Source organism: Malaclemys terrapin, chromosome 4, assembly GCF_027887155.1.
Source record: "Malaclemys terrapin pileata isolate rMalTer1 chromosome 4, rMalTer1.hap1, whole genome shotgun sequence".
Taxonomy (NCBI): Eukaryota; Metazoa; Chordata; order Testudines; family Emydidae; genus Malaclemys; species Malaclemys terrapin.
The window spans coordinates 27,587,791-27,614,082 of NC_071508.1; the positions used below are offsets into that span (position 1 = coordinate 27,587,791).

General features: G+C 54.5%; 1 protein-coding gene across 4 annotated transcripts in view; it reads left to right on the plus strand.

Annotated features, from left to right (window-relative positions):
- The first annotated feature begins 6,138 nt into the window (after positions 1-6,138).
- The window catches only part of KIF21B (kinesin family member 21B), an 80,702-nt gene continuing 60,548 nt past the window's right edge, over positions 6,139-26,292 (plus strand). For all 4 annotated transcript variants that reach the window (XM_054028353.1, XM_054028354.1, XM_054028351.1 and 1 more), the window contains exon 1: positions 6,139-6,368. In XM_054028353.1, the coding sequence (XP_053884328.1) occupies positions 6,328-6,368 (41 nt within the window). In that variant the 5' untranslated portion in view covers positions 6,139-6,327. The remainder of the gene's footprint in view (positions 6,369-26,292) is intronic.

Below are 26,292 nucleotides of genomic sequence, written 5' to 3' on the forward strand. Positions count from 1 at the left end.
TTGGATATTAAGAAACATTATTTCACTAGGAGGGTGGTGAAGCACTGGAATGCTTTACCTAGGGAGGTGGTGGAATCTCCTTCCTTGGAGGTTTTTAAGGTCAGGCTTGACAAAGCCCTGGCTGGGATGATTTAGTTGGGAATTGGTCCAGCTTTGAGCAGGGGGTTGGACTAGATGACCTCCTGAGGTCCCTTCCAACCCTGATATTCTATGATTCTATGAATGGCCCTGGGCACTAAAGACAGAGCACAAAGAAGGCTGATATTCGAAGCCAGCTCGCCTTGAAGCCAATGGGAGTTGAGAGCGTGCAAGCAGCCCGGGATCAGGCCCTCTCCAGCTGGCTCGTGACAGGGGGTGCCGGGTGTCACAGTCTCTGAGTCCGGCTTTAATAAACGCTCTGGGACAGCAGGTTCCAATTCCAGTGGGGCTGCTTCAGTTCTCCCCCTCCTCCCCAGCTCCCCGCCCCGTGCGTTGCCGTGTTCCTTGCCGCGCCTTAGTGACGAGACTGATTCAGCAGTGATGGCATGCAGCTCCCAGGGGGCTTCCCTAAGCCAGGGGCTTGTCCCACTGTCCTAACCAAAAATCCCCCTCCTCTGCTGTCCTCTGGGCTGCCCTCAGGGGTGCTGACTCTACACACGGCAGCTCTTTGGGTGCTCTATAAAAGGAGGCTCACACAACGCTTTCCAACTACCCCGTATACAGCTGGCACCTGTGAAATGCAGCCACCTCTGGGATGTGTGTGAGCACCACACACACGCCACAGGGGCTACTCCCCTGCAGACACCCCTTATCCTCATTCACTCGGCTTCTCTCTCTCGTGCACTGGAGCGAGAGAACGGGTCAGGAGCAGGGCAGTGGCTCTGCGGTGGAGTCGGGCAGGGTGCTTTGATCTTTCCAGCTGTCGCTCATTCTCCTGTTTTCGCCTCCAGATTCTCCGTAACATCTGATTTATTGGTTTATTTTTTGTTCCAAGCCTGGCGGTCTCTCATGGTCACGTTTCACCAGCTGGCCGGGACCATCGTGCTGCCATGTGAACGGGATCGCCCAGGCGGCGACGGAGCTGTGCATGTGGAAGGAGCTTTGAAACCATGCAGGCATGGCTGGGGCCGGACGGAAGGTGGGGAGCAGCTCCCATTCATGAGAAGCCTGTAGACATGCCTGCCACTGGAACAGTGCATGAGCCACTGTTAGGAACGTAGACGCTGCCAGATTGGGCCAGGCCCAGAGTCTACAGAGCCTACACAGCCCTCTCCCTACGAGTTAGAATGGCTTAAACCATGAAGCAGGAGGCTTTACATCCTGTGAGAAACAAGCTGTGGGCTCTGGATCCCCCCCACCAACAAAGTCCCCTCTGGCATTGTCTCCTGTCTGACAGCACACGACGTCCTTGGGCTGCCCGTGGAGCTGGGGGAGGAGATCGTGGCCTGGATTCCTTTGCTTGCCCTGGGATGGGGTCTGCAGAGCCGCTCCCTGGGAGAATGGTCGGCAGCAGGTGGCTTTCTGTGCCCAGCTGAGGCTGAGAGGCTACAGCAAAGGGTGCCCCACAAAGAGCAATAGACGGACAGACAAGTGCTTGTCCCCTGGCCGGGTTAAGGCAGAGAGGCCCAGGATGAGGTGCTGCCTCTCCCCACCCCTGTCCATGTGGCGATGCCAGTATCTCAGCTTTCATTGTCATTTCTAGTCTTCCTGCTAGCCGTGCTGCTGAGGGTAACCGTGACATCTGCCTCAGTCTGCAGCCAGCCTGCAGTGGAAGGGGAGTAGCAACCACTCGCGCCAAGGAGGAGGCCAGCTGGCCGGAGACCCAGCCTCATAAAAGCCTAGGCCCCCACTCTGCTTTGGGAGGGGGTGGGTCTCCTGCTGGGGTGGTTGTTGTAGAGGATGTTTCCCCGTATGGCTTTGATCCAGACCTTCCTGTGCCCAGCTGAAATGGTCTCTGGGTAAGAGTCCATTGTGATAATTGCATTCTTCCTACCTACAGTCCCCTGCTAGTTCAACTAGCCCGGGTGTTCTTCGCTGCTTTTTAGCTTCTGTGTTGGTGTTACTGTCCATTGTTAAACAGCTGCTGAGTTCCACCCAGAGTGGGCTGCATTTCAGGAGTGCAGGGAATTAGTCTTGCACGTGTAAGTGTGTAATGTTCAGGACAAAAAGTGTCCTATAAACGTGAACTACCATCAGTGGTGTGGCAACCGCTAAAGACTATTTTTACAGGAGACTATTCTTCACTGGATACCACGTCAGTAAGAGCCAATGTTCATCTATTAGACTATTGGCTAGAAGAGTCTGAAGCGATTTAAACTCCTGTACTTAGATTGGAAACTCTCAGCGTCTGCGCGATGGGGCCTGGTCCATCTCTGGCGCTCCTGGGTGTCACTACAATACAGATAATAAATGATAAGAACATGGCCTTCACTCCCTTCCACTGTCATTTCTTCTTTTAATTTTTCTGTGGCAGCTTCAGTATTAAAAGGGCAGAGCTTTGGATTTCACACCTGGTTAACCCCCTAGAGCTAGCCAAAGGCATTGTGATTAATGGGTTTTATCCCCCCCGCAATCTATTTCACCTGAGCAGCCGTTGTTCCCCTTCACAGTCGCTAGATGCAGTCAGTCTCCTGGGAGATGTCCCAATTACTTGGCATGCACGCTGCAGTCATTACATGCACTGGCCGCATAAGCAGCTGGGAAACCTCGACCAGCCACTATTGCTTCCTGTGCAGGTTTGGAGAGAGGTGCAGCAGATCAGCCTGCCCAAGCAAATGAGTGTGTGATAACAGAGCAGGGGAATTCAGTAAGAGGGTTTTGTGAGGGGAGCTAAGCGGGCATAGCTATGAAGTTGGGGGGAGGGATAGCTCAGTGGTTTGAGCATTGGCCTGCTAAACCCAGGGTTGTGAGTTCAATCCTTGAGGGGGCCATTTAGGGATCTGGGGCAAAAATCTGTCTGGGGATTGGTCCTGCTTTGAGCAGGGGGGTGGATTAGATGACCTCCTGAGGTCCCTTCCAACCCTGATAGTCTATGATATCACTGATCTGGCACAGGCTACATTGGGTCCTTTCTGAGCTGGCCTGGTGGCACTAGCCCCAGCCCCCACACAACTGGCTTATAAGGATGTTTGCTGTTGATGAGCAGATATCAAAAGCTGTCTGTGTGGGGAAGAGCTAATGAATTTGGTTTCCAGTGGTCAGCTTCATGAAGGAGTGGAACTGTCTTCTAGGGGCTGACACACCAGGGACTGAACGGGGAAACCTCCAGAGCAAAAAGCAACAAGTGGCTATAGCTTGAGCTAAAGAACCAGGCTTCTGCAGCTGTAGCTACAACAGACCAAGCATAGGTTTGTTTGCTGCGTTGTTGTAGCTGTTTTGTTCCCAGGATATGAGCAAGACAAGGTGGGTGTGGTGATGGACCAACTTCTGCTGGTGAAAGAGACAAGCTTTCGAGCTGCCCAGAGCTCTTCTCTGGGTCTGGGCTTGGATTGGCACGGAGGGCGACTCACTGTAACACACACTCATCAGTGGGGCACTATTTGCAGGGTCAGAAACCAGGCACGCACTTGCCTTTCCAAATTACTTATTGGCTTTCTGCTACACGTCTGGTGGCCATAAAAATGAGAGTGAAATAATGATTGCTAATAATTAATCCTCAAAAAATAATGTTCACACTTGTATCTAGCCCTTTTCAGTCCAGGCCCACCAAGAAGGAGCAATACAGTTTGTCCCCATTTTATTGATGTAGGAAGCTGAGGCACTGGGAAGGGAAATGCCACAAGACAGCAACAGAGCAGGAAGCAGAAGGCAGGAGTCCAGATGCCTAGTCCCCTCCCTTAACTGTTAGATCATACCGCTCCCTCCTTTAAAAAAAAAATCAAAATAGAACATACTGCAGGGATGATTTCAGCCCATAATGTAGTACCACAAGGCAAGGTATTTACACCAGAGACCAGTCTGGTCCTATGGCTTCCCTGAGGAGAAGGGAGACTGGCTGTGTAAGCAATTACAGTGAAACCTAGTGGCGGTCTCTCCCACTGGGAGTCGCAGGGCCTGACCCCTCTCATCCGGGTGTGAACCAGCAGGGGTGCCATTGGGGCTAAAATCAGGGTAGGGGAGAGGAGGATCATACCCTATTATAGAGGGCGCCTACCGGCTACAAGACCAGGCAGCTCAGCAGGGCTGGACCTCAGCTCCCAGGCAGCAGTTTCCCCTCTCAGCACAGCTGGGCAGGTGTGACCAGCACTGTATGTCCCACAGGCGTGCTGAATACAGTTAACACAGGTGCCGGTGGAGAGCAGGGTCCACAGGCCCAGATGCCACTGTAGGTCTGCTAATTGGCAAATAGGGCAGGGAATATCCTGACCACCTGGAGGTGGGTTTGTCTGTGAGTCTGATCTCTCTTTAGGCCCTGCTCCTCTCTGCCCCATGTGCACCTCCCAGGGCAGCTGCTGGCACATGTAACTTGTGCAGTCGTGGCAGCAAACTAGCTTATTCTCTTCCCACCTCCGATCGTGGTGGTCCACCCACCCACCGCCTTACAGTGGTGGGACTCAGGACCTTTGCTCTGGAAGCATCAGTCGCTCTGCAGCCATGACGCACCATGAAGTGGGTGTGACATGTCTGCAGCAAATGTGTGCGATAGGAGGTGGGGGAGTCTCGGGTCACTGTGCAGGCAGGCGGATCCCCACAGCCACACACTAACTTCAGGGCTGATGGAAGTGTAACGAGCAGGTCTCCGGCCCCCATAGCCTAGGACCCAGGACCTACGAGCCTCTGGAGTTAAAGGGAAATGGGCTGGGTGAGACCCCAGTTTCCAGGCACAGCTGGGGAGCTCACAACAGGCTCAAGGGGCAGTGCCCCCACCTCACCCCACCAGGAGATGCTGCTCCCATGAGCAGGGCTAAAACCCTGCAGCCAGCAGGGGGCAGTGGTGCATCTCTGGCACACCAGGCTCCTCAATACACTGCCTCCCCTGGGGCAGTTATATAACAATGAGGGAGCTGGGTTGTGTTTGTGCTGTGAGCTGACACGCCGTGTCCACAGCTCCCAGCCTGACTGAGGCCACAATGTGCTGGCTAATGCACAGTCCTGGGAGCTAGTTCACAGTCGCGCGTGCAGATTTACACTTCTAGGGTGTCTCTGGGTCTCATTTTTCAACCCTTTTGACACCAGGGCCCGGCTTGCTGACTTCCTCAGTGGTGTCAGAGATCTTAGGGTCCAGCGGCGGTCCATGGACCGGTCCTTGAGAAACACATGTTTAAAGCCCGGCAGCATGTCTCTCTCTTGCACGTCTCTCTCTTGCACACCCTTTCATGCACAGCCTGCCTGGCTCCCTCACCCCCCAGGGGAGGGGAATAGGCAGGGTCTTTCTCACACTCACCAGGGAGACGGGTGGGTGAAGGAATAGCGTTTATTGGGCCAACTTCTGCTCTGGAACTGAACTTAGGGTGACCAGATGTCCTGATTTTATAGGGTCAGTCCCGATATTTGGGATTTTTTAAAATATAGGCATCTATTACCCCCGTCCCAATTTTTCACACCTGCTAGCTGCAAGGGGGAGGGGTGTGTGTGTGGCCAGCTTTAGCAAGAGCGGAGCCCGATTCTTAGGGGCGGCCCCCCCAGGAATCGAGCCACACTCCGGCCGTGTTCGCCGGAGTCCCTTGGCGGCCGGAGCCGAGCCGCGCCGCGGGGGCCGGGTGGGGGGTGCTGGAGTTGTGCCGCGGGGGCTGGGCCGGGGGGCCGGGACTGGAGCCGGGCCGGGCAGCCGGAGCCGGACTAAGCCATGTCTCCCCTTTTCAGACTTCCCGCGAGCAGGGGAGGGGGAGGAGCAGGGGGCAGAGCATTCAGGGGACAGGAGGAGGGGGGAGTGAGCTGGGGGCAGGGTAGAGAGCTGCGGCTTGGGGCCCAATTCAGCTGAATCCCCTAAAGCCGGGGGTGTGAGTGGGTGGGTGTGACACCGTGTGAGTGACACCCACAGCCCCCCACCCTCGTGCCCAGCCCTTTAAAGCCGGCCCGGCCCCGCCCTCTCCGGCACGGATTGGTCCGGCTCCACGCTCTGCAGCGGGACTGGCCCCGACGCAAGGCTCAGTTGCAGGCTCCGCCGCTTGTCAGTTTCACGGCGGAGCTTGCGCCCCGCTCCGCAGCCCTCCGCGGGGGCGGATGGAGCAGCGCACCGCTCAGCCCCGCGCGGCCGGAGCTCAGCATGACCTCGCCCCCTGCAGCCGCCGCACACACCCCCTGGCTGTGTCCGTCCTCAACTGAACCGGGGCGGCTCCGGCTCCGGCCCCGGGACCCCCGTCCCCCCTGCAAGACACGCCTCGGCTGGGGTGGTGAGAGGCCGCTGGCATGGCGACCCCCGGGGACTGCTGCGTCCAGGTGGCGGTGAGGTAAGCGGCCGCGGTGCGGGGCTGGCGCTGGGAAGTGGGGTGATGGGTGTGGGGAGGGGGGCAGGTGGATGCAGGGGGGCAGACAAAGCTACCTTGTATTGCTCCAGCCCCTTCTGCAGGCTCGCCCCCCTTCCTGCTGCTGCGGTTTCATGGGGTTAAACAGAGGTGCAAAATTCTGGGGGTGCTGTATGGGGCTGGGGTGCAGATCAGTACTGGTCTGTTGTGTGCCTTGCACTGGGGGTGGGTTGTGTGAGCTTTATCTGGTGTCTGGATAGGCACTGCTCAGGATGGGGACTGTGTGCCTCCACAGCTCCATATTGTTCTGGTTATTGCCTAGGGGGTTGTGTGTGTATTTTCTAGGATGTGTATTTCTGATGCACAGATCAATATTGTTCTGTCTTCTGAGAAAACACTGGGCTGCTCACCGCCTCTCTCTTTCAATCCGGCGGTGCTGACCATTCTAAAAGATAACCAGTGAGGAAATCCTGTATTTCACACACCAGTTTGCTGGGTTTCCTCTCTGACTTGCGTGTCCTTGTTATATTTTTGTAGCCAAACAAAGCCCCGGGTTGTACAACGAAAGAGCTGTCTGTTCCCCTGAGGGCTGGATGACCCCCTTTATCTCCATCCTTCAAAAATCTGTTTCCTGGCCTGACAGTTTGGGGGGTGGGGGGTTGTTTTGTTTTGTTTGGCAAGAGCTGCTCCTTTTTGTAATAATTTGGTGTTAATCTGTTGTAACCAGGACCCTCCTCTTCCCTGGGTCTGAGTGGCCTTCTGGAGGTGGGGGAGAACATCCCAAATGTCATTGTTAAACGTCAATACGGCTTTACCTTCGTTCTTCCCTGCGGGTTTCCGCTTTGCAGCTTTCACTCCTCAAATTGCTTGTTTCATGGCCATTTTGTGTGTTTTAAATGTAATCAGTGACAAATGTGGCTGCAGCAGTCCCTTTATCCGCCCCGAAGGTGCGAGTCTCCTGCTTCAGTGGGAAGGTCGGAGACAGTGCATCATTTCAGCATCCTTTGTGCTTCCTCCTGGCCCTGGGAACAATAGGGAAGAGATTTTGCACTTGAATTTTTTTTTTTTAATAAGGGATCCGTAAATGGCACCTACATTGTTTGCAGTTAATGGGACTACTGTGAGCTGTGCTGGGTGGCTCTAGGTGGTGGTAGGGTGAACGGGGCATTAGGGGAGAAACTGCCGTAAGATTTCTAGTAAGATATCGGCACTGGGTCTCGAGGATTGCAGAGCCCTTGTCAAATTCGGGGGTTCTTTGTTGAAGCCACAGGGCTGGGTATATTCTGAGTGCAGCCGCTAGGATCCTGGAGCCCTCTGTCATTTTCATTGCTGCTGGCTGCCAAGAAAGGAGGGGTGGGGTGAGGGTGGGAAGACTCCACTGTATAAGTGCACCTTATTGAGGTACCGTTTGGAAAGCACACCGGAGCTGATGCTCCATGGGGAGACCAGCGCTGGGGCAGGTGGGAGAGGTGCAAGTCCTTTGAAGGCTGAGCTGCTGTCCCGGTGTGGAGGACGAGCTCTGACTTCTGGCCCTGGGCAGCACTTCCCCTTCCGCTCGGTCTGCACAGAGGTGACCACCTGCCCTGTGCTGAGTGGTCACCAAACCTGGGAGCCTGGCTGCTGGATCACCCTGTTCAAGTGACCCTGGCCTGGGCCCTCTTAAAGCCCCAGTGTGGTGCACGCTTGCACTAAAACCACTGAGGATCCTGGCGGTCTAACAGGCAGGATTGGAAGCCCTGTTATTTAAACCTGGTGTTTCTGGGGAGTTGGTCTCCATAGGAATTCTCTGAAATATGGTCCAGCTGAATCGGTTTTGAATCTGATTGGGCCAGGCTATGTAGACAGGGCCCAATAGTCTCTCCAAATTCTTGTCCCTGCCCTGGTTATAGTGGTAAACTCTGTTTTCCATTGTCTTCTGTGATGGGGGTGAGTGGTGGGATCTCTGCCCTCAGGGAGTGCTGCAGACCCCTCTGGGAGACAGCTGGCAGCTAATGCTAGACTGATGATGCAAGAGACTATTTTAAATGCAGCATTTTAAATGCAGCGTGTCTGAGAAATGGCCATCAACAGGGACTGCCCTGCACCCCAGCCCAACCAGATCTCCTGTGTTTTTACCTGGGAGGCAACTCTTCCTTTTCCCCCAGCTCAGGAGAGGATGAACCTGGTGGCCCTGATTCTGATCTAGCTTGACCTGGTGTAAATCTGGAGTGGAGTCAATGAGAACCCCTTAAGTGGAGCAGCCAAGCCCCTGACATCAGAGGGAGGGCTAGGTACTGCTGGGGGAGACCTTGTCTGCTCTGGGATCTTAACTCAGGTAACCTGCGCTGTTACTGTGTTGCACTGGTTTAAATGGTCTCCCATGGGGGTTTGCACTGGTGTCCCTACACTCTGTGCGTGCCTGAGCCCAGAGGTCTCCCACTGGTTGGAGAACCACCCGTCATTCATCTTGCATTTCTTTCAGGACAGATCCTCTAACAAAAGCCCCCAATCTGGGCTGCTGGGGGCTCCCCCTTTCAGAGGTGAAAAGATGGCTGTAGTCCCGGAGGAGGAGTATTGTGGGCCTTTGTAATCAGCTGTGCCCTGTGCCCTGCTCCCAGCTAATCCCCATTAGCCTGTGTCTACTAGAGGGGTTATTTTAATTCTCAGGCTCCCGTAGGGCATTGCTGGTAGGCGGCTTTTGAAACCCCTCGGTGGCCCAAGGGTGAGCAGAAGGGCCGGGGTGTGTGTATGTGTGAGCTCTGCAGTTTCTCAGTCTGATCCTTACCCAGTCTGCCCTGTGCTCCATTGTCTTTAGAGACGAGCCTCTCCTAGCTCCAGATATTGGTTCAGGGGCGAGGCTATTTGCAGCTGCTCTGGCCAATGAAAGCTGGTTTGGGAGTACGGGGGGGGGGGGGGGGGGTGAGCGGGGTGCAGGCATTGGAAGCTGAAGGTGAATTGGCAGGACAAAGGAGGGGATTTAGAAATAAACTGTAATAATGAGGCCAGTGGTGTCCAAGGGGACAGCGAGGCAGGATTGCAGCACTGTGCAGGAACAGTACAGACAGGTTCCCAAACACCGGCCTGGGCCATGGAAGGTCCTGATACCAATACAGAGCTAGGACTGGGGTTTCAGCGTGTTGGCGGGGGGAGGCTGTCCAACTCCCCTGCAAACCGTGCTGGGCACTTGGAAATCTGTAGCGCATTATCTGCTGAGACCCAGACAGACACTAATGACTCTGCCCTGGGGGGTGGAGGTTGAGAGCTTTATCCCCATTTTCAATCAGATTGTGGATCACAGCCCTTGGAATGATACTAAACCTCCCTTCCCCAGCCAGCAGGGAGCAGCCAGACTCTGGCATGCCCCGCTCTGTGCACGAACGGGTGCCTGCGTATGCCGAAGTGGGGAGTCGCATCTCTGGAGCGTGACCCTATCTGGGAGTTTCTGGCTCCCTGGAAGGCAGAGGGGTTTGAAAAGCCGCCTTTGGCATGGGAAGGAAGGGGGTGCAATGGCCAGAGGTTCTACCCTCCGCCTTAGCCCATGGATGCACAAAGTCAAAATTCGCCCAGTCAATGGCTCATTGGGCTGCGATCAAGGCAGGTCAGTTTCATGGCTATGGCGAGAGAACCATGTGGCCAGCATCCCGTCCAACTGCCCTGCCCCGCCCCAATGGATCAGGTACCTGGTACGCAGCTGGGTGAACTGGAGGTGGCCTTTCAGGGTGAGATCAAGCGAGACTCGAACCCATGACCTTCAGGACTTGCAGTTGAGCATTCAGACCCTGCACCTCAGTCCATGGCTCCACCCTGACCCAGAATTCACAGGGATCTTTGGGATATCCCTGGCTTCTACTGTGCTACATGGCCCCACCAGTTCCTGTGGATCCTGGGGCCGCACAGCTATGGAGGTGCTTATATGGCCCTCCTGACTGTGGCCTCCCAAGAGAGCTGCTCCCAGGACCTGCCTGAGCGTGGCTGCTATGTGGAGTGGGAGCTTCAGCACCAAGGGAGGAGGAGCCCATGGTTCTGGTTTGGACCAGGCTGTTAACCCCTTATGCCCACTGGTGAGCAGTTCCTTGTGAGAGTCGGTGCTGGAGCCAGGGCTCCCTGAGGGGAGGAAGGGGCTTTGCAGACTGGCCCTGTAGGGAGGATCTGTCAGGCTGGAACGTCTGGATGGGACAGCACCGAAGCTGCTCCAGCACCTGCTTGGAAAGTCCACACCTGTGGAATTGAGTTTTCAATGCATGGGGGAGGGGAATCCCAGTGCCATCTGCAGAAATGCAGCAAAACCCTTAACAACAACAGCAACAAAAACCCCCAACACCTCCTGATCCCAGATCAGAGTCCAGCCTGCAAAAGCAATAGGGAGAGAGACGGATTTGTTACATGGATGCACTTTACGCATCAAAGCAAAATCCAGCTAAGACAGTGGCGCTTTCTTGAATGGCTGTTGGTTCAAGGCGCAGCCCTGCCAGCGCGGTGTGCTGGTGTGTTCTTGTATTACCTACGTATGACAGGCAGTGATGTGGCCAGCTTCTGGTCATGTAGCTGAGCTGGCCCTGTTGGCTCCCCAGCTTGCTGCTTATCCAGATGCCTTTTTAATCTTCGCTTGTGATAACGCAAGCAAAAAAACCCTCCTTCCCATTTAAAATGCCCAAGGGCTGGACTGCCTGCTGTTCTGCTGCAAGAGATGGAGCCAGGCCTGTCCTGGAAACTTGAGGGCAGAAGGGCAAGCAAACCATGGGGTTTAGGCCCCTTTTTTGGTTCCTCTAATGACGTGCAGTAGGAGGAAGGCCTATAAGCTGCTATTTTTGTTTTTATTGACTGATTTCCTACTTCTTTTACCACTGAGAGTCAGGTTGTCTCTCTTCCCTGGACGGCTCTGTGTATGACTGCAGAACAACTAGGTTTATGACATCACAAGTCCCAAGGACCTGCTGGTCGTCATCAGCGAACTGTCAGGAGCCTGCCCTCAGAACAGGGCTGGCAGTGCGGCCGATGGTGGACAGACTCCAGGCCCCACTGGGCTCATGGGAGCAGACCCAGGCTCCTTCTCCCATGGCCAGGCCGGCCCTCCAGGCTTGTTTGTGTCAATAGAGGACGCCCCCAGGTCCAGGAAGCAGATCCACATGGGGCTGGTGTGATGGAGCCCACTGAGTGCTGCTGTTTCTTTGTGTGCCCTGGGTTTGGTGTGTGTGGGGGGGGTGGGGGGGGGGTCTGGGGAGGCCGGGCAGGGGATTTGGCCCTCCCAGAGCTGGTTTGGGGTAGGGGAGTTCTTCACAAAAGCATCTGTGCTGCATTTCAAAGAACTTTTCAAATATTAAAAAAAAACAAAACTACCCTCAAAGTCCGTAGCCCAGCATTTCCTGCAGCAGCTGAGCGTGCCCGAGAAGGGCCAGGAAATGGAGCTTGTGAAATTGGGGAAGGAAGTCGAGTCAGATTTCAAGTTTATTTAAACCCTGCAACCTCCAGACCTCAGGCGCTCTTCTAAACACACTGCTAAAACACGCAGCCTTCCCCTAACCGGGCTGCTGAATCGCTCGTGGCCAGGCCAAGCGCCTGTTATCCCCACAGCTGCTGGGGCTGCTCCCCTCTGCCCTGTCAGGTGGGAAGGGTGCACACTCCCTAGAGCCACAGGGGCTGGCTCTGGTTTGAATTTGGCACTAGCTTTGCAGGTGGGGTGGAGAGATATGTGTAGCCAGAGAGAACAGCCTGGGTCTTGTGTGAGTATATAGAATCATAGTAGATTAAGGCTGGAAGAGATCTCAGGAGGTCATCTAGTCCAACCCCCTGCTCAAAGCAGAACCGACCCCAGCTAAATCATCCCAGCCAGGGCTTTGTCAAGCTGGGCCTTAAAAAACCTCTAAGGATGGAGATTCCACCACCTCCCTAGGTAACCCATTCCAGTGCTTCACCACCCTCCTAGTGAAATTGTTTTTCCTAATATCCAACCTAGACCTCCCCCACTGCAACTTGAGACCATTACTCCTTGTTCTGTCATCTGGTACCACTGAGAACAGCCTCGCTCCATCCTCTTTGGAACCCCCCTTCAGGTAGTTGAAGGCTGCTATCAAATCCCCCCCTCACTCTTCTCTTCTGCAGACTAAATAAGCCCAGTTCCCTCAGCCTCTCCTCATAAATCATGTGCCCCAGCCCCCTGATCATTTTCGTTGTCCTCCGCTGGACTCTCTCCAATATGTCCACATCCTTTCTGTAGTGGGGGGCTGAAAACTGGATGCAACACTCTAGATGTGACCTCACCAGTGCCGAATAGAGGGGAATAATCACTTCCCGTGATCTGCTGGCAGTGCTCCTACGAATGCAGCCCAATATGCTGTTAGCCTTCTTGGCAACAAGGGCACACTGCTGATTCATATCCAGCTTCTCGTCCACTGTAACCCCTAGATCCTTTTCTGCAGAACTGCTGCCTAGCCCCTCGATCCCTAGTCTGTAGCAGTGCATGGGATTCTTCCGTCCTAAGTGCAGGACTCTGCACTTGTCTTTGTTGAACCTCATCAAATTTCTTTTGGCCCAATCCATCTAGGTCACTCCTCCAGGTCACTCATCCATCTAGGCCTACCCTCCAGCGTATCTACCTCTCTCCCCTCCCCCCCAGCTTAGTGTCATCTGGGAACTTGCTGAGGGTGCAATCCATCCCATCATCCAGATCATTAATGAAGATATTGAACAAAACTGGCTGTAGGACTGACCCCTGGGGCACTCAGCTTGATACTGGTTGCCAACTAGACATGAAGCCATTGATTACTACCCGTTGAGCCCGACGATCTAGCCAGCTTTCTGTCCACCGTACAGTCCATTCATCCAGCCCATACTTCTTTAACTTGCCGGCAAGAATACTGTGGGAGTCTGTATCAAAAGCTTTGCTAAAGTCAAGCTATATCACATCCACCCCTTTCCCCATATCCACAGAGTCAGTTATCTCATCATAAAAGGCAATTAGGTTGGTCAGGCATGACTTGACCTTGGTGAATCCATGCTGACTGTTCCTGATCACTTTCCTCTCCTCTAAGTGCTTCATAATGGATTCCTTGAGGACCTGCTCCATGATTTTTCCAGGGACTGAGGTGAGGCTGTAGTTCCCCGGATCATCCTCCTTCCCTTTTTTAAAGATGGGCTCTATATTTGCCTTTTTCCAATCTTCCAGGATCTCCCCGGATCACCACAGTTTTTTAAAGATAATGGCCAATGGCTCTGCAATCACATCAGCCAACTTCCTCAGCACCCTCGGATACAGTGCATCTGGCCCCATGGACTTGTGCACGTCCAGCTTTTCTAAATAGTCCTTAACCTGTTCTTTCACCACTAAGGGCTGCTCACCTCCTCCCCATACCGTGCTGCCCAATGCAGCAGTCTGAGAGCTGATCTTGTCTGTGAAGACCGAGGCAAAAAAAGCATTGAGTACTTCAACTTTTTCCACATTCTCTGTCACTAGGTTGCCTCCCCCATTCAGTAAGGGTCCCACACTTTCCCTGACCACCTTCTTGTTGCTAACATATCTGTAGAAACCCTTCTTGTTCCCCTTCACATCCCTTGCTAGCTGAAACTCCAATTGTGCTTTGGCTTTCCTGATTACACTGCTGCATGCTCGAGCAATATTTTTATACTCCTCCTTAGTCATCTGTCCAAGTTTCTGCTTCTTGTGAACTTCCTTTTTGTGTTTAAGCTCACCAAAGATTTCTCCGTTAAGCCAACCTGGTCATCTGCCATATTTACTATTCTTTCTGCACATTGGGACGGTTTGTTCCTGTGCCCTCAATAAGGTTTTTTAAAATACAGCCAGATCTCCTGGACTCCTTGCCCCCTCATATTAGCCTCTCAGGGGATCCTGCCCATCAGCTCCCTGAGGGAGTCAAAGTCTGCTTTTCTGAAGTCCAGCGTCCGTATTCTGCTGCTCTCAATTTCTTCCTTTTGTCAGGATCCTGAACTCAACCATCTCATGGTCACTGCCTCCCAGGTTCCCATCCACTTTTGCTTCCCCTACAAATTCGTCCCTGTTCGTGAGCAGCAGGTCAAGAGGAGCTCTGCCCCTAGTTGGTTCCTCCAGCACTTGTGCCAGGAAGTTGTCCCCAACACCCTATTAAAAACTTCCTGAATTGTCTGTGCACCGCTGTATTGTCCTCCCAGCAGATGTCAGGGTGATTGAAGTCCCCATGAGAACCAGGGACTGTGATCTGGAAACTTCCGTTAGTTGTCCGAAGAAAGCTTGGTCTGGTGGTCTATAGCAGACGCCCACCACGACATCACCCTTGTTGCTCTCGCCTCTAAACTGAAGCCTGTTGAGAGTCTTTGGGTTTTCTCCATTTTCACACTGGAGCTCTGAGCAATCCTACTGCTCTCTTACATACAGTGCAATGCCTCCACCTTTTCTCCCCAGCCTGTCCTTCCTGAACAGTTTATCCCCATCCATGACAGTGCTCCAGTCACATGAGTTACCCCACCAAGTCTCTATTATTCCAATCACGTCGTAGTTCCTGTGCCAGGACTTCCAATTCTTTCTGCTTCTTTCCCAGGCTTCTTGCGTTCGTGTACAGGCACCTAAGATAACTAGCCAATTGCCCTGCTTTCTCAGTATGAATCAGGATTGCACCCTCCTCCCAGTATCCCACTCACCTCAGGGCTTAGGTCTCCATACTCTGGTGAACCTAGTATAAAACCCTCCTCAATAGGTTAGCAAGCCTGCCTGCAAAGATGCTCTTCCCTCTCTTCGTTAGGTGGATCCCATCTCTTCTTAGCAATCCTTCTTCCTGGAACAACATCCCAGGGTCAAAGAATCCAAAGCCCTCTCTCCGACATCACCTGCGTAACTACGCATTTACCTCCATAATTTGATCATCCCTACCTGGGCCTTTTCCTCCAACAGAGTGCATGCCGATTGCAGCCCGTCCTGCTGGCCTTGGGTGATGCTGAGCAAAAGCCAGGGCTGTGCTAAGAACATATGTCCCCTTGGAGCAGGGTTGCTGGGAGAAGGGAGCAGAAACACTGTCAGGCCTGCCCAGGATGGGGCGTTGGCATCTCTGCTGTCACAGGTGGTGCTAACGTTACCAGCAGAGATCGGCTGTGAGGGGCCGGGGGAGAGGATTAGGGTCTGGGCTTGGCTGTCTGTGCTGTCTGAGATCTCCTAGGAGGCTGGCTGGCAAACCAAAGAGGTTCTGGGCTTTTCAAGGCAGCAGGGGAGGAGTTGAATCCAATTCCATCTCCACTTACTGCCATTCTGGTGCAGGTGGCGGAATGAGAATTGGCCAGCTGCTATGTTAAAAGGACCCTGCCACCGGGTGCCCCCAGGGCAGAGAAGATGACTTGGGATTGTGTGGGAGATGCCAGGCCAGGATCTTGGTCTTTGTACTCATTGTAGATGTTGGCATCTAACATTTGTTTGGTTTGTTATAGGGGAAAAAAAATTGAAACAGTTGAATAAATAATTTTTTTTAAAGGAAGATACCAGACCAGTATGAACATGGACACCAGTGATGATCTCAGGATTTTTAAACTGGGAGCAGTGGTGGAAACTGGCTTCTGAGTGGGTGATAACCCTTAGAGGATCCTAGCACTGGCATGTGTGGGCAAAGCCTCTTTCTGCGCAGATTCTCGTAACCCTGGCCAAGGGGCGGCAGGCTGGGATCCCTGCTTCAGAGCCGGCTCTGGTGCGTTACCGACAGAAAGCACCTGTATCTGGGGAGGGCTGTGGAAGTGCCGGATGGGTGCTGACGAGAGCCCAAGGAGATGACCATGGTGGGAGGCCCTAGTGACCAAGGGATGCGGCCCTGCAGTGGCCACTGGCGAGAGCTGAAACCTGCAGGCAGGCTGCCTATGTTGCAAATCCTCCAGTTGGGGAGCATCCCAAAGCCCCTAGCTGGCCCCTGGGCCATGACATGGGGCAACATCTGCCGCCTCTTTAATTGTCACTAGAACTCCGGTGGGTCTTGCCAATCCATAGGAATGCCTGACTGTTGTGAATCCCGCTACGCTTTGGGGCTCAGTGAAATCTTGTGGCAGTGAGTTCCACAGGCTGTGTCCGTCCACAGGCCGTGCGTGTGTGTGTGAAAAATATGTATTTCCATCTCTTTGAAACATGCTGCTTTTTCATCTTATTGACTATCCCCTCGTCCTTCCACTAGGAGAGGGGCTGAATAGCAGGGGCTGACCAGCCTTCTGTGCCCCATTTGTTGTTATGGACACTGGCCTCACGTCCCCTCTCTACGCTCACCAGCCCCAATCCCTCAGATGAGCAGCTCTTGTGGCCTGTCTCTGAACCTCCGCTCTGCCTCCTTGAAGATGGGCTGACCAGACCTGGGCCCATGGCTCTAGGGCCCAGAGCTGCATTGTGACCCTCACTGCTAGACTGGCTGAGGGCTATCTCTGCAGCCCTGCTCCCTACACGGAAGGGAATTCAATGCAGCCGCAGCTAATCTGCCGCGCCCCCTGCCTCCTCCATTTGGGATCCATAGTGGGCTTAGTGTCCTGCTGCTTTGATCCCAGTGTGGGGAAGGTGCAGAATCCTGTGGGGAGGAAGCTTTCCCGCGGTAATTAGCTGATTGTTTACTCAAATTACAAGTGGAATTAGCTGCTCAGGGAGCTGCTGGGGAGGTGGCAGCTGCCTTAGATGGGAATCTTAATGGTGGGGGGGTTGCGTCAGGTGGGTCTCTGGGAGCTGGGGCAGGTGGGACGTCACGTCTGCGCTTGGAGAAGTTCACGGCAGCTCGGTTTATCCCCCAGGTGCAGGGGATGGAGCAGGTGCTCGGGAATTGTCGGTCTGGCCCTGGTCGCACACCCTCCATTGCCGGTCCGTATTCTAAACCCTGGGGAATGGTTTGCGGGCTGTGGGGGGAGAGAGAGATGGGGAAGCTCCCCAGCCCTTAAGGGAAGAGAGCAACGAATGGCTTTTTGTACCCTCATGGGTGTAACTGACTTCAAGCTAACCCCAGGAGTGTCTCTAACCCTCGGGTTTCAAGTCCTTCGGTGCCTGGAGCCAGGGGTTCATATTAAACCCTCTCCCGCCTCCCACAGCCAGCCTGGATCCAGCATGTTCCTAGTATTAACCCTTGACAGAGTGCTCCTTGGGGTGGGGCTCTCATGGCCCTTCCTGGGGTGGGAGTGTGTCTTGAAGGCCACGTGGCTGGCACGGAGGGTCTTCCAGAAGCAGGAGTAAAAGCCCCTGTGTGACAATGCGGTTCTGGCGGAACCCAACAGAGTGCCAACTCAGGACAAATTGCTCAAATAGGGCAGTTACAGCCCAAGGCTGGGGTTTTTTCCACCTCTAAGGCAAACCAAACCAGCCAGACTAGGAGGACTTCGGTCTCACCCCACTGGCTAACCGCAAGTCTCACAAGCAATCTCCCTAGACACTCCAGTTTCCCAGTACTCCCACCAGTGCCACTCGTTATGGGGACAAATGGTTATGAAAACCAATACCCCAGTAAAAGAAAAAAGGTTCTCCTGATCCCAAAGGACCAAGCCCCAGACCCAGGTCAATATACAAATCCGGTATTACCCACAAATCACGCTGCTGCCAATCCTTTAGAATCTAAAATCTAAAGGTTTATTCATAAAAGGAAAAAGATAGAGAGGAGAGTTAGAATTGGTTAAATGGAATCAATTACATACAGTAATGGCAAAGTTCTTGGTTCAGGCTTGCAGCAGCAATAGAATAAACTGCAGGTTCAAATCAAGTCTCTGGAATACATCCCCCGCTGGGATGGGTCCTCAGTCCTTTGTTCAAAGCTTCAGCTTGTAGCAAAGTTCCTCCAGAGGTATGAAGCAGGATTGAAGACAAGATGGAGATGAGGCATCAGCCTTATATAGTCTTTTCCAGGTGTAAGAACACCTCTTTGTTCTTACTGTGGAAAATTACAGCAAAATGGAGTCTGGAGTCACATGGGCCAGTCCCTGCATACTTTGCTGAGTTACAAGGCTTATCTGCCTTCTCTCAATGGGTCCATTGTATAGCTGATGGTCCTTAATGGGCCATCAAGCAGGCTAGGCAGAGCTAATCTCAGCTTGTCTGGGATGTCACCCAGAAGCATAGCATAAGTTTGCCATACAGACAGTATAGAGCCAATATTCATAACTTCAACTACAAAACTGATACACACATATAGACAGCATAATCATAATCAGTAAACCATAACCTTGTCCTAGACACCCCATTTGACCCCCTTTATACCAGATTTGGGTGCCACTACAGGACCTTGGTTGCAACAATGATCTATACGGTCCCAGTTTATGTCAATAATGTCACACCCTGTTCAATGGGGCCTGCATCTAAATAGGGATGGGTGGCCCAGAGGTTAAGGTGCTTGCCTGGCACTTAGAAGAACTGCATTCAATTCCCTGCTCTGCCACAGACTCTGTGTGTGACCTTGGGCAAGTCACATGGCCTCTCTATGGCTTTGTTCCCTGTCCGTACCATGGGGGTGAGGGTAAACACGTTTCGTGAGGCATACAATGATGGAGGGGGGGCATATAAATACCTTAGCTGATCCAATAGCCTTTATAGTGCTACCTAAAATAGTCTTCAGCATCCTGATCCAAGCTGGACCCAAGACTCCTTCGGTCTTGTGAGCAGCCCATTTGCTGCATCTGAAGAACAATCAGTGTCTTGTGATTTGGGATCCGAGCCGGACCAGAACAGTGGGCGCTGGGTCGGCTCTCTGAACCGGTGGGAAGGGGTCGTCCCTGATCTGATGGGCCTCTTTGGTCTGGTTCCCTGTCAGTTGGGTTTATGTGGCCTCCTGCCCTTGGCCAGGTTAGATACAAAGTCCTTATGGGCTGACGTCCGTTGTCACCGCAGCCTTAGGAAGTCAGGCAGTCCTGCTGCGGCTCTGGGCAGTGCCCTCTCAGGATGGGGTGAGTGAGACTGAAAACAGGGTGCCTGCAGCCTGGCAGGGCCAGCGCTAATGTAGGCTGAAAAAGTAAGTGTGTGTGTGTGTGTGTGTGTGTGTGTGAGGGGGGGGGGGAGGAGGAGGGGGCCTGTTATTGGCTCTGGAAATGAAAGTGACGTCCCATCTGCCTGTCCTCCCCAGTCTCTACCCCCTCCAGACCCACTGTGAGCCTCTCGGGTTCTGCCCTCCCAGGCCTGAGGGAGCTGCAGCCAGGCTCCCTGTATTGGGGGGCACATCCCGTTACTCACAGGGTGGGAGCGGGGAGGAGAGAATAGTTACCCCAAGCTGCGTCTGCAGCACCCCTGACTGGCTACTCTTCCCCAGGGGGCGTGATTTCCCCCTAGGCAGGCTGAACTGTAGCCCCTCAGCGACTGGCTCAAGCTGTGGTCCTAGGTTCTCAGCCCGGCGTGGTGTGAGCCCTGCGCATGGCAGAACGGGAGCCCCTCCCACCCCCACCCCCATCTTCCTCCTGGGGCAGAGAGGAGGGGATGTGCTGTGATGCTCTTCACACTACAAAACCACTGGGGATGGGGGGGTGCAGATGGGGAAGGTGGAGGTGACCCCCCCCACACACACTGCTGGCTCAGACCTCTTTGAATCTGGGTTGGCCGGTGCATCCCCCGCAGCCACAACCTGCCCTGGGCTGCCCCAGCCCCTGGGAAGGCGAAAGCAGCCAGTGTCTTGGCGGGGGGCTGGGGGTTATGAGGATGGGGCCCAGGCACGCACATGAGATAGGATAGAGGGAGGTAAACAGGCGTGATCGGGGTGAATGGCTGCAGGAGATTCAGGGAGAAGGGCGGGGGCTCTGCGGGAGATAGCAGTGCCCTCTCTCTGCAGCTGTCCGGTCTCCTGCTCAGGACTGTTGGCCCAGGGGGTTGGGTGTGGTGGCTGCAGGTTTGCAGGGAGCTCAGTAGTGTGAAGGATCAGCTGGGCCAGCTTCTCTCTAGGCAGGATTCAGGCCTGGGATGGACACAGTGGAAACGAGCTGTGATATCTCTGCATTGTCCCAGGGGGTCTCTGGCCACTGTGCGCCCTGCCAGCTGGCTTCTGTTCAGGAAAGTTGCCGGACAGGAGGCAGCAGGTCAGAAACGCCCAGAGCTATAACAAGAGTGGGGCTGTGGGTCGGCGCTGAGTGGAGGAGGAGCGTTAGCCAAGGCTTTGCTCTGCTCCAGCCACGGCTGTTTGGCTTTGCATTTTCATGAGCAATAAAGTTCACCCAGTATCTATTCCCCTAACTCCAAACCACTGTAAAGAGACCGGAGCTCCAGTTCCCTGGGGGCTGGAACCACTGCAATCTCCACCTTAGGAGGAAGCAAATCTTTGCGTGGCTGAGGTCTGGAGTGGTGTGACCTCGTAGAGCAGAAACGTCCGAGAAACCACAGATCCCATAGGGGCCTGAAGAGCGAGTGTTCGGGGGTCTGGCCATGTGCAGCTGCAGCCTCCCCTTTTAGGTACATGGATGTAGCAAGGGGAGACCTAGGGTTACCATACGTCCGGATTTTCCCGGACATGTCCGGCTTTTGGGGGCTCAAATCCCCGTCCGGGGGGAAATCCCCAAAAGCCGGGCATGTCCGTGAAAATCGGGAGGGCTCGGTGGTGCTCGGCCGGGCCGGCGGTGCGGGGCCGGGGGCATGGTGCCGGGCCGGGAACCAGGGTCACAGTGCCGGGCCGGGCGCGGGGCCGGAGGGAGAGCCGGGGGCGCGGTGCCGGGCGGGGAGCCCGGTCAGCCGGGCCGGCGGGGAGCCCGGTCAGCCGGGCCGGCGGGGAGCCCGGCCGGCGGGGAGCCGGGCCGGCGGGGAGCCGGGCCGGCCGGCCGGGCCGGCGGGGGGGCCGGGCCGGCGGGGAGCCGGCAGTGCTGGGCGGGCCGGGGGTGGTCGGCCGGGGGCCGGGGCCGGCACCCCAGGGCCCGAGCCGACCCAGGCTGGAGCCGCCGGGGGGCCAGCCTGGGCCGCGCCTCCTCCCCCCCACATCCCCCTTACCTGCTTCAGGCTTCCCGCGAATTAAATGTTCGCGGGAAGCAGGGGAGGGGGCGGAGACTTTGGGGAGGGGGCGGGGTTGGGGCGGGGGTGTGGGCGGGGCTGGGGGCGGGGCCGGGGGCCGTGGAGTGTCCTCCATTTGGAGGCACAGAATATGGTAACCCTAGACCTGTCCTGGTAGCGAAGCTGCAGGGGAGTCTGATGGGAATTGTTGCCTGATGTCATCTGACCCAGACTAGACAGGGACAACTAGACCAGTCAGTTTCTCTTTCGTAGCTAGTCAGTTTCAATTCTGGGTTCCCATGCCCTAGCAGAGCGCTGTGGTGTGTTTAGTGTCCATTGCTGCAGAGAAGCGGTTCAAATCAGCCGCTTAAAATAGTCATAAGAACTCACCAGGGCGGGTGCAGCGTCGAGTCACCCACCCTTTCCGCTGCCGGCTAGGAGGGAGTCAGGTGACTCATTCCGGTGCAGTGCAATGATGGTGGAAGGATAAAGAGCAATTGACGTGCTCAGTAAAACGTCACTTGTCATAGATGTATGGCTGAGCTGGAGTTTTACAAAGCTGGCTTCTATCAGCCACATTGAGCTACGTATTTCACGTCAGTTAGAAAAAATCTCTCGTTGGTATTGGGTTTTGCTAAACCTACATTTTGGGGCTAAAATACCTGACAATGCCCCCTTTATTTAAACAAGATAGAATATTCCATGGTCTGGGAGCCTCTTCCCAGGAGTGACAGGCGTCCTTCCCTGGCTGTGCGATGCATACATTCAAAAGTGATTTAGGGGCTCATTGAAAGTCAGTGGGATTTAGGCATCTAAGTCCCTTTGGTGCTTTTGAAAATGTTACCCACTGTATCTAGCCCACGTGGCAATGCCTCCAAGTTCTCTAGACTCACTCTTTCCTGGTGCATTTACAGCATAAAGTGGGGCAGGTGCTGTTTGCAATGCTCCGTCTCCGCGCTATGAATATCCCCCGCCCTATCTCTGTAGCCAACACCTCCAGCTCCAAAGCACAGACCGTTACCCCGACGCTTCCGAAGTAACTTCAGTAACTGACAGCAGTAGTAGACTCTTATCCTCTATGAGGGCCAACCAGTAGAGGGGACAAAACACACTTCACTATTCCTATTTGGTGCCTTTCAGCCTTGCACAAGAAGAACCAGGTAATTTCCATTTTAATAACCTTAATTTTATACTAAGGACGAAAGAGTTCTGCATATGAGAGAGGTGTGTGTTATCCTCCTCCTTTTCCTGGGCTTGGATCTTGCCTGGAAAAGGACCCCCCCCCCCCCCCCGGGAGACCAGTGCTATTCCATGGGCTGCACCCTGCAAGGTGAAAACAGGGATCAGGGGAGATTTTAAGGCTACAGGACTGGGCTGTGGCAGTTCTGACAGTGTCGTCCTGGCGGTTAGGAATGTTAATTATGGTCAAGCAGCATAATTGTGGTGGAGGTTGCAGGAGAAAATGACAGAAGGTAAAACTCTAAGAAAATACCACCCTGCTCAAAATAAGAATCTGACACATCTGTTGTCGGGGGGAGGGCACTTTTCCCAGTGGACCCTGGTGCTAATTGAAAAGCAGGCAAGCTCCTTGTTTTGTCCAGCCCTTCCCCCACTTGTCAGGCAGGCCCTTTTGGTCCCGGAGGGGATATCCCCTACCAGAGGCTGTCAAAATATGACCGTGTTGTTAGATTAAACAGCTGAGAGGCTTGGGACCTGCCTGATTGCAATGGGAGGTCACGCAGGACTCGGCCGCAGAGGTCTCCCTGTTGGGAGGTGCGCAGTGGGGGGAGAACTGTGTGCAGCTGGGCTGTTTCCGCCTATGTTAAGTGCTAGCAGGTTTCCCCCTAGCCACAGTTTCGGTTGGAGGTTAAGCATGTGACCCTGCCGTACCCTGGTGATTCTCTTAGCAGGCGCGTGGCTCACACTCTGCAGGTGCTGGGGGTCGCTTTCCCGGGACAGCTCATTTTCCACAACTCAAATGAATTGGCTATGTGGGCGCTCAGCCCATTGAGCAGATCGGCCGCTGTCTGTCGGGCTTCCCTTCTGCACACAGTGGGTTTATTCCCAGCATCCTGCTTTAAGCAGAGTTAATATGTTTGGAGAAAAAAATCAAGCCCTGCTGTTTCTCTCTGCTGCCTGAGAAGGTGGGGCTCAGACCCAGCCGCTTATCGGCCAGGCTGTGCATGAATTGGGGTGCTGACCCAGGGGACGCCGTCCCCTTTGTAACCATGATGCTTTTGTTTTCTGCGGGCTGTCCCTTTAAACCTGCAAGGACTTGGCTGCTTATCTCTACGGATAGTCATTGCGGGTGCAGGCTGTGATCTGTCTCTTGCACGGCTCTGGCCCTCAGTTATGTAGTATCTGAGCACAGCAGGGCTTTTACTGTCTTTATCCTCAGACAGCTCTGCAAGGTAGGGTGGTGCTGTTATCCCCATTGTGCAGATAACAACACCTAGCTCTTCTCTAGCACGTGTCGTCCATAGATCTTGAAGCACTTGACAAAGGAGGACAAGTTTCATTGTTCCCATTTTACAGCGGGGAAACCGAGGCACAGAGATTAAAGGGTTTGTCCACATAGGGAAATTGGCCAGAACAGCTCCCCATGTGGACACTCTGGTTCTGGAATAAGAGTGCCTTTTTCTGGTTTAAGGCAGGGTGTGAATTTAATCTGGATTAAGTTCCCTGTGTAGACAAGCCCTGAGTGACTTGCCCAAAGTCACACAGGGAGTCGGAGGTGGGGCAGGAAGCTGAACTTGCGTCTCAGGAGTTCCAGGCCAGTGCCCTGACTCTGGGCCATCCTTCCTCCCTTTTTCTCATTTTGTTCCCTCTTGACCCAAGGGAAGGTCATTTGGGCTGGGTCGGCTGGTCTTTGTGCCATGGCAGTACCCAGCTTTGCCCACCTCTGATACAGCACTGAGTCTGTCACGCCGCGCTTCCCATCTGCCCCTCGCCCTATGACACAAGAACGAGTTGGCAGGAGCCTCTTCTGGATCAGACTTTTCCGGGGCCGTGGTCCGTTTCCAAGCCTTGCCTTGTGGGCCAGAGCGCGGTGAAATGTTTCGAAACAGACAGTTTGCTGACCAATGCGGTTTCGGCCAACCCAAGACGATGAGCGTATTTGAATGAATAATTTTGGCCCTTCACAAGATGGCCAAAGGAGAAGGGGCCACCCCCACGCCCCTTCTCCTCCCCACCACCTTGCCCTTACTAACCTTTAGCCAGCTGGGGTGTGGGAGACCCAGGTTCAAATCCCTGCTCTGGAACAGACCCCAAATGGATGTTTTCAACTCACTGAAAAGTCCAAAAAGCTTCAGAGTCTGTTCAACATGAACGGAATATTATTATTATTATTATTATTTTATTTTTTTTGGAGGGGGGTAAGGGGGAAAGCTGCTGCCAAACCAAACATTCAGTTCTTCCCCCAGCTCTGCTGTGGTCCTCAAGGGGCAAAGCGCCCACGGACGTCACAGGCGCCTTGGCTGGGATCAGGCCCTGTGGTTCTCTCCCTGCTCGGCTCACTCTGACCCGCGCACTCTGGCTAACCCTACACTGGCGCCTCCCGCTCGCCTGCAGGTGGCCTGGCTCTCTTCAGTGTGGCACTGCTGCCTGCCTGGCCATCCAGCGGGTCCCTGCCTTGGGGCTGGCCTAGTCCAGGAGAGTCTCCCTGAAGGAAACCCAGGGGCCATCGGGTAGGTCCACATGGGCCACAGCGGTTTTTCACTGGCTTGCTGATAGGGTGACCAGATGTCCCGATTTTATAGGAACAGTCCCGATTTTTGGGTCTTTTTCTTATATAGGCTCCTATTACACCCCACCCCGTCCTGATTTTTCACACTTGCTATCTGGTCACCCTAAGTGCTGCTGCTGCTCTCCCAAGGCCATGGTAGGGCAGCATGGTGCTCCGTGTCCCCTTGCCAGGGCTTGCCAGCGGCATCCCCTGCCCCACCCTGACCTCTCTCCCCATGAATGGAGGGAAGAGCCCATGAAATTAACTGATCTTCCTCTCGGGGAAGGCCCCGGCCACAAGCCTGGGGTGGCGTCGCTTTCAAAGCCGCTCCAAACAGCAGGGGCCATGTGTAGACATGGGACAGCGACTGCAAACTCCAGCCCCGAGCCCCCAGCTGCTCAATGAGTGAAGGACCCCCGGCCTCTCTTGCAGCCGGGGCTTTGCCGCAGCAAGTGGCGGGACGGAGGAAGGGAGCCGTGGGCCCCTCCCTTGGAGAAAGGTTCCCGAGGGAGCATTGTCCCTCAATGTCCTGACCTTTACCACCGAGGGACAAAGCCTCCCGTTATGGCTCCTACTGGGCCCCTTCTGCTTTCTCAGCTGGAGCAGCCTCAGGTCTGAGGCCCGCGTCTGGGTCTGGCGGGCACAGAATGAATCCGCCCCTGTGTGTGTCTGAGCACAGAGCACTCGGGCCAGCCCCCTCCCCGAGCCAGCTGTGCGATGCTGGTGGTGGCAGCGGGAAAGGCTGGCTGGAGGGAGCCTGGATGATGAGAGAAAGCTCTTAACTCTTGTCCCCGGGGGCGTGATCAAACCCCCCCCCCCCCCCCCCCCCCGCACTCGGGGCTTGTGTCTGTATTAGCCATTCTAGTGCTCTGGCCCTCAAAGGTATTTAGGTACTTCAGAGTGAGGAACAAGAAATGCCCCCTAGTGGACAATTATGGAATAACCTGCCCACGGGGGAAGCTTCCTCCTGACCCCTGTCAGTCAATGTTTGGTGCATGCCCTGAAACATGAAGGTTCATATCCCTTAGGCACGTGTGTCCTGTCCAACAGAACCATGAGTGACCGTTTTTAAAGGGCCCCTGCCAAAGCTCTAACTCCCCCATTCCTCCTTGGCTTGTGCAGGCATCACCCTGGTGGTGATCACGGCCATGTAAGTCTGTGCGTAGGGTGTGAGCCCTCCAGGGCAGGGTCAGTGAACTATTCCGTGTCTGTACAGCGCCTACCACAGGGAGGCCAGGCTATTAGGTGCTACCTCCATAGACCCGTCATTCAAATGGGAAGGTGCCAGTCCATCTCCAGAGCCGTTCCTTAGTCTGAATCGAGCTGAA